Source organism: Rhincodon typus, chromosome 1 (assembly GCF_021869965.1).
Source record: "Rhincodon typus isolate 14 chromosome 1, sRhiTyp1.1, whole genome shotgun sequence".
NCBI lineage: Eukaryota > Metazoa > Chordata > Chondrichthyes > Orectolobiformes > Rhincodontidae > Rhincodon > Rhincodon typus.
The window spans coordinates 29625562-29633375 of NC_063332.1; the positions used below are offsets into that span (position 1 = coordinate 29625562).

At 37.8% G+C, this 7814-nt stretch overlaps 1 protein-coding gene across 1 annotated transcript in view; it reads right to left on the reverse strand.

Annotated features, from left to right (window-relative positions):
* Nucleotides 1-891: 891 nt before the first annotated feature.
* Nucleotides 892-7814, reverse strand: part of LOC109918212 (UPF0729 protein C18orf32 homolog) — a 12410-nt gene continuing 5487 nt past the window's right edge. The window contains exons 2-3 of the mRNA XM_020518113.2: nt 5870-6045; nt 892-2754 (exon numbers count right to left, since the gene is read on the reverse strand). Coding sequence (XP_020373702.2) covers nt 2650-2754; nt 5870-6043 — 279 coding nt within the window. The 5' untranslated portion in view covers nt 6044-6045 and the 3' untranslated portion in view covers nt 892-2649. The remainder of the gene's footprint in view (nt 2755-5869; nt 6046-7814) is intronic.

The window sequence follows — 7814 nt, forward strand, 5'->3', positions numbered from 1 at the left end:
AAGTTTTAATGAGTGCAAGTTGAGAAGCTTCAACTTCTTGTCTCCTTTTAGCAAAGAAACTGAAATTAACATTTTCTAATAAAACAATTAATTGCCTACTAAATAAATCAGTCATTCATAGTATTGAAATGGATGGCATAATAACTAATAATTCTGAACTCAAAGCTTGTAGTTAGAACACAAGGGTTTGAATCTCACCACGGTAGATAGTGACATTTGAATTCAATAAACAAAATCTAGAAGAAAAAGCTAACAACAGTTGCACAATCATCATTAGGTTGATTGTTGCTAAAAGCCCATCTGGTTCCCTAATGTCCTTTAGGAAAAGAAATCTGTTATCCTAACCTGGTCTGACCTACATGTGACTCTAGGCCTTGCTATCAATGTGGTTGACTCTTAAACACTTACCTCTTAAGGCAGTTAAGAATGAGCAATAAGTGATGGCTTAGTCAGCAACATCCACATTCCTTGAATGGAAAAAGAGATATTTAGACTGAAATGGACAAGACTTAATACTGCCACAACTTTAGTTTGTATCTACTGAACAAATACAGGAACATGACTCAATTAAGTGGACTTTCAATAGCCAAGCAAATAGCAAGCTACTATTTTTGCTGAATTAGTAGGGGCAGTCACATCATAGATAGCTTTTAAATTTTGACATTCAATTATCCCAGTCATAGCTGCTGTAAAATTGTGACTATTAATTTTTTTCAATGATTTAGATATTTAAAACTTTGAAATATTTTGAAACATGTCATTCAGATTTGAGAAATTAGAAATAGTACAGCACAATTTAAAGGGGTTATAGGAGCAAAGCAATAAAGTCACAAATCTGACTGAGGCAAAATAGTTTGAAACATGTAGCAAAACCAGTGGAGTTGTTAGGCCTTAAAAAGAAAATCATGTACAACTTTTATTTTGTGAAAATATTTTCAAATTATTTTTGCACCAATTTTAACCATTGTTCCCTCAAATTATACTTGCATTACAAACAGTATGCAATAGAATTAATTTCCATCCCTCCTTCTTTCAGTCTCCTGCATCATTTTGAGGTGAACTGTTAATGCCAGAATTTTCCCAAGACTGCTCCACAACTGGTATGCAAGACTGGGACAAGCACTTTAGGTCCTTGACAACACTAGCGATAAAACATGGGGGAAGTGAAATTTATAAAGTAGTATTATCACATTAAATGGACCCTGAAAAATGATGAAGAACAGCTACTTCTATACCTCAGAAGCAAGCCTAACATGTTTCAACCCACTGCAGTATGCTGCTCAGCAAAAGGGACATTTTTAGGTCATTCTCCCAGCTCTTAGCTGTTGCAAGTGTACTGATGGAGGTGATCTAAAAGGAGATGGTGGGATAGGACATTGACAAAACTATTTTCGATCAAAAAGAAAAATGTAGTTTTCTCTTGAACTTCATTGCGGATTGAGAATTTTGTTTATATACAGCACAACATGGTCTGCAAGTCTAGCTGGCAGCTATACTACCAAAGTCTGATCATTTCCCCTCTGAAAGTATTACCCCCTGCATTTAAGTTTTTATTTTGCCATTCTTCATGCACAGAGTGTCAAACTAGTTACCTTTGAAAAACACTCAAATTAAAGTCCATTTGTGACTGATAATAGACAGCAGAAGGGAAATTCTCAGCTATTTGTCCCTGCTCAGGGAGATTACTTGTATCAGTTTAATTTCTTCTTCAGCTAAAATTATTATAGGGCAGGTACTAAATCTCAAATATTACTGTGAACATAGCTTAATGCTACTATGGGCTATAAGAATTTTTAAAAAAAAATTTTTTTACAACAATGACTCTCCTAACATAGTCTCAAGAGCAGCACCCCGCACATTTCCTCATTTGGAAATACCATTCAGTAGCTCCTTTGATGGCATTTTTTGGAGCTATAAACAATCCATCAGCTGTGATTCTAGCCAACCACATATCCTTCACTAACTTGATAAAATATATCAATCTGAAAGTTACTCAAATGCCAATGACAAAGTTAATCCTACCCTCTCATAATCCATGCAGATATGATGGTGGTTCACTGAAACCTTTCACCTTTACTCATGTAATTAATTATAACAGGCAATGGGATACAAATAAGCAGGTAGGTAGATTGTTCCTCGCTCAAATCATCAAGATTAGTCTTTGATCACCTTAGGATATTTCACTATGTTAAAGATGATACATCATTCCGAGGGGCAAAGTCAACTACATTTCCTTAAATCAGCAGCGAGCAGGGGATTGAAGCAAAGATCTACTGGTTCACTTGTCTTGGTTTGCTGTCAACAGTGGATACAAGGTGAGCTTGCTTTTTCCTCTGATTTAACCAGAATATATTTCCCTTTTTGTCATCTACGGTGTCAGCTAAGGAATATATGCATTAACACAATAACTCCTCTATCAAAGAATTTAAATATCATGAAATTCAAATGGAATAATTTGTCCATCACAGAAATGGGAATCATATCACAGCATTAAAGAAAACCACTAAACAGCATTATACAGTGCAATACAAAAAGAGTGACAAGATATTATTGGACACTAAATTTCAAATGGTTAATAAATCTACATCCATTTCATTTAAAATACTACTTTCAGGACATAGCATGCAAGGTCATTTCTTGCTTGAGGTCTTAATCAGTCTTTTTGTCTGAAACATCTGCTGGTCCTTCTGTGGTGATGTCATTTGTAGCTTTGTCAATGCAATTCCATTCCCCATTCATAGCTGCATATTCAGACTAAAGAAAAAGACAAAACAAATCAGCAACTGAGAAATTAAAGGTACAGTTGTATTATCTTTCCTCTTTCCAGAGAACTTAGGTTTCAGGAGGGGAAGTCAATGTGAAGGGTCATGACTCTGCAGGTACTGTTCGAAACCCCAAACCACTGAAGTAACTTTGCCCAGACTACCAAAACTGGCTATAATTACTACGCTTAACTTCAACTTTAAATTCTCAATCGCCTTGCTATTTTCAGTGATGCAAAAGACAATGTGGCATTCAGATTTACTCATGAAGCTATGTTGTGTGAAGTGAGACATCTGAAGATTGACAACTGAATTAACACCATCCCCTGTCTGCCTTACAGTAGCCACTGCCTTCTTGAGTTTGCTCGTTAGACTCTGAAACAGTAAGGACTGCACATGCTGGAAGCTAGAGTCAATAAGCATGGAGCTGGAAGAGCACAGCAGGTCAGACAGCATCCAAGGACAAGGGAAGTCAACGTTTCAGGCTGAAACCCTTTGTCAGAACTTGACTGTCAATGAAAAAGGACTATCACAATTTAGCTCAGTATTCAGGAGACTTGACGAACTAAACAAACCTAAACCCAATAATGAACAAGATACCCTGATATACATCACCCACTGCAAGGGCACTACCCCTGCAAGCACATTAATTAATACAGACTGGTTAGTGGACACTCAATGCAGATTTAAGCAAAAAAAAAAGTTTATAAAGTGAAATTGTAGCCAAAAACATGAGTAAAATACGTGTAATGCTAAAAGTCAGTTTTTACGTGGAAACAATTGAGAAAATCCACAAAGAAAAAAATCAGTACAGGTCTGAACACTGTACTTATTGTTAAGTACAATAAGAGAAAATTGATAAATTCTCCTCGTGTAGATTTCAGCAGCTGGTCACAAAACAGCTGCCCAATTGTCAAGACTTTGCATGGCAAGTGGAAGACGGGATCATGTTTTAAACAGGATAGAAAAACTTTTACTGAACTGTGATCAAAGATAAAAATCCTATGAACATTAAAAATAACTACTTTTGAAGACCCCTCACTATTTGAAACACACAAATGGAAGGCACCCCAATCACTGACTAATGTTTTTACAAGACTGTTAACGAGCTGTCTCTTCTCAACATGCACGCACAGAATCTCACTGCTGCTGAGGCTGGGACTATGGGTGATGCTGTGGAATCACAAACTAGGAGATTTGACAGTGATGTGTGCTAAAACAATCACCGCAAGCTCAATACACAAAAAGATCAAAAATTCATTTTATCCAATCAAATACATGCATAGAGAAACAGGCAGATCGGTAATGTATGGCTTTGGCTTTAAGTCAAGATGGCAGGAGAAGAAACTGGTACATCAGACGGAAGCAGAAAATATAGGAACATATACAAGAACTCTTCTGTTCAGAAATCTACAATGCCACTTGCAGAATGGCAATTTGCAGGTACATCTGGCAGTCTTGGATTAATATTTTAATAAAATGTTAGGTTAGAAAAGAATTTGAACTCATATCTTGCTCCTAGTTCAGCAAGCATTTCAACTTCTCAAAATATCTTCAAAATGATACCTGTTAAGTACTGGTATTAAAATCTGAGAACAATATAGTAAATTGTAATTGGAAGAGGAGAATTCCAAAATGGTGCCACATGTGGAATTTCATAAGTGAGGTAAAATCTGCTTTGGAGTGAACAATGGAGAGTTTAACTTTGTTTGAATATATACATCCCTCCTGTCCTGTACTATAAATAAAACCACTATAAGCACTGCAGAGAAGTACTTGCTTCCTTTATTAATACCAGCTGGTTAACGATTTCATTCAGTGGTCTGTGCAGCACTGTGGATATCTGTGCTAAAACTCTACAGTTAGCAGTTTCTGTGCTCTCATCTCACATGCCTTCACTTTCTTACATTTGTTCTTTCTCTCCTGTAACAATCATAACAGAAAAGTGAGTTTTGGAAAAAAAATCCAAGTTAGCACAATGTGACATGAAGCAGGACAGCAATGAAGTTGTCAATTTTTAAGAGTGTAGACTTAATACCTTTTTGATTGTAATTGAATTCTGATCCAAAACTGACATGTCCATTGTAGCCAGCATGGTCACTTTGAAAGAAAGGACATGTACACCTGTAACATTCATCCCAATTAGCTGAGTCAAATAGAGGAAGGTGCCTGAAGTGGATCAGCCTGCTCAGAATTAAGCAGTTTTGGTTCAAAGAAAATTGACACAAAAGGTACTGAAGACAGAACCGGATTTAGTAAAGATGTACCCCCCACACAAAGCAGCCAACAACATTTGTCAATTAGTGCATCTTTAAAGTAGTCAATATCACTAAAAACCAGGAAGGAAGGAAGGAAGGAAGGAAAAACTGGTTGAATGAGAGGTTAATGCACCTTTTCAAAATTTATCGTTTCTATTTAAAACAGCTTGAAAATATAACTATCAACTCATAGTTTAACAACAAATTAGAGGAATTTGCCATGTTGTTTTCACTCAGTCCCCACAACAAGACTTTAAAATCTAAAAACTAAGTGCAACTTGGTTACCACTCAAATTACACGAAACTATTCCTGAAGGGGGGTCAGGGTACAACGGAATTTGTCCATCTCCTTTCTTTAATTTTCTGGTGATAGCTGGACTGGGAATTTGTCCTAGGGCTTGGAAAGTAGAGAAATCTTTGAAATTTCTCTCACATATCTGGACGTTACCATAGGAGCCCTATGGAGTGGGAGCTGGCCATTCGGCCCATTAAGTCCACCCAGACTCAACCCCTGAACCCCTGCATTTTCGATGGTTAATCCACCTAGCCTGCACATTCCTGGTCACTATGGGAAGTTTAGGATGGCTAAGTCACCTAACCTGCACATCTTTGGACTGTAGGAGGAAAGCAGAACACCCACGGGGAGAATGTGTGGAGTTTGCACAGTCACTCAAGAGTGGAATTGAATGTGGGTCCCTGGCAGCAATGCTAAACACTGAGCCACTGTGGACTAGTACTGAGAATGATTTGGCAATTAAAAAACTCTCCATCCTTAAATCAACAACAATGAGTTCAGAAAGCAAAGAAATCTAATTCCTATAATAAAAGTGAAAGCTGCTATTGTATTACCTGTACTGTTCCATTACAAGCTCCAGTTTTTGGTGTAGCGATTTCCTCTTTCACCACTCGCTTAGACCATAGACGGGAGATAAATGGAGAAATGAAAGGATACAAGATAGGCTCCAAGAACTTCTTGTAAACCCACAACAAGACTGGAATGACTATGCAAGGAATGCAGACCATTGCTGTGGATCAGAACAGGGAGAAAAAATAATTATTACAAACGAACAAAGTTCTGCAGCTCAAACTGTAATTTTCTCAGCATAACAGTAGACACGCAGTAACAACTTCAAATTCACACTGTTGAATGTTGAGTAAAGACTGTAGAAATAAGTTTCATTCTGAGTTATAAGTCAACACAACAAAGCCTCAGTTTAGCCCACACTATTTTTTCATAATGTATTTTGTAAAAAGCATTGTATTTAAAAATCTATTTATTGGTGACAATTATGCCTGGATTCAACCATGTTGTGTTCAACAAGGCAGCCCAGAACCATCATAGCACCATCCATTTTAAAAAAAAATTAATTTGTCATTACATCACATTTCCCACATTATACACAATTTGCCATATCTATGCCCACTCACAAACTATGTCTTTTTGTAGCCTTCAATATCCTCTGCACAACTTGTTTGCCTTGCTATTTTTAGCTGGTCAGAAGTTTGGGCCATCATACCAGGTCCCAGCATCAATCTCTTGTGCATACCACTTGTTATAATCTTGCCATCTTGAGAAAATGCAGTTATACCTACTTTGTGCATTAACCAATTTGTTACCCTCTTGATCATGAGATTTTATTTTCTACGTGTGGCACTTCATTAATTGCCTTCTGGAAATTTAAGTGTCTAAATGCCTCAAACTTTGCTATCTGCTTCTACCACCTCCCCTGGCAGTATATTACAGGCATCTACACCCCTCAAACAAATTTATTCAAATCTCCATTAAACTTGCCCTCTCACCTTAAACCTATTCCTCTCACATTTGACATTTCTACTTGGGAAAGAGACCAACTATCCACCACATTTTTTATAATTTTACATAGTCATCAGGACCCGTCAGCATCCAACGCTCTAACAAGAGCAATCCAAGTCTGTCCAATCTCCGGTTCACCAATAACTTGGTGAACCTCTTCTGCATTCTCTCCAAAGCCTCCATATCATCCTATAGTGTGGCAATCAGAACTGTGCACAGTACACCAAATGTGGCCTGACCAGAGTCTTATACAACTGCAACATGCCTTGCCAACTCGTATACTCAATGCACTGACTGATAAAGGCAAGCATGTCGTATGCCTACTTTACCACCTTATCTACTCTCATCACTACTTTCAGGGAGTGATGGGCTTGGAGTCCAAGATCTCACCATATATCAATGATCTCAAGGGGCTGGCCATATACTTTCCTCTTGCATTTTACGAGGTCAAATGTATCACCTCACTTGTTCAGATTAAACTAATCTATCATTTTGTCCACACAACTTTCTAGCTGATTTATGTCCTGCTACATCCTTTGTTATCCCCCTCCTCACTATCCACAACTCCATTATAAAATTTACTGAATTATAATCACTGTTCCCTAAATGCTCCCCCACTGAAACTTTGATCACCTGTCTAGTCTCATTCCCTAGTTGAATTTTTTTAAATTCATTCATGGGAGGAAGGCATCACTAACTTGCCCAGCATTTATTGCCCATCGGGCAGTTAACAGTCAATAACGTTGCTGCGGGACTGAAGTCTCATGTAAGCCAGGTAAAGATGGCAATTTCCTTCTCTAAAAGGACATAAGTAAACCAGATAGGTTTTTCTGACAAAGGTGTAGAGCTGGATGAACACAGCAGGCCAAGCAGCATCATAGGAGCAGGAAGGTTGATGTTTTGGGCCTAGAACCTTCATCTGATGAAGGGTCTAGGCCCGAAACGTCAGCTTCCTGCTCCTATGATGCTGCTTGGCCTGCT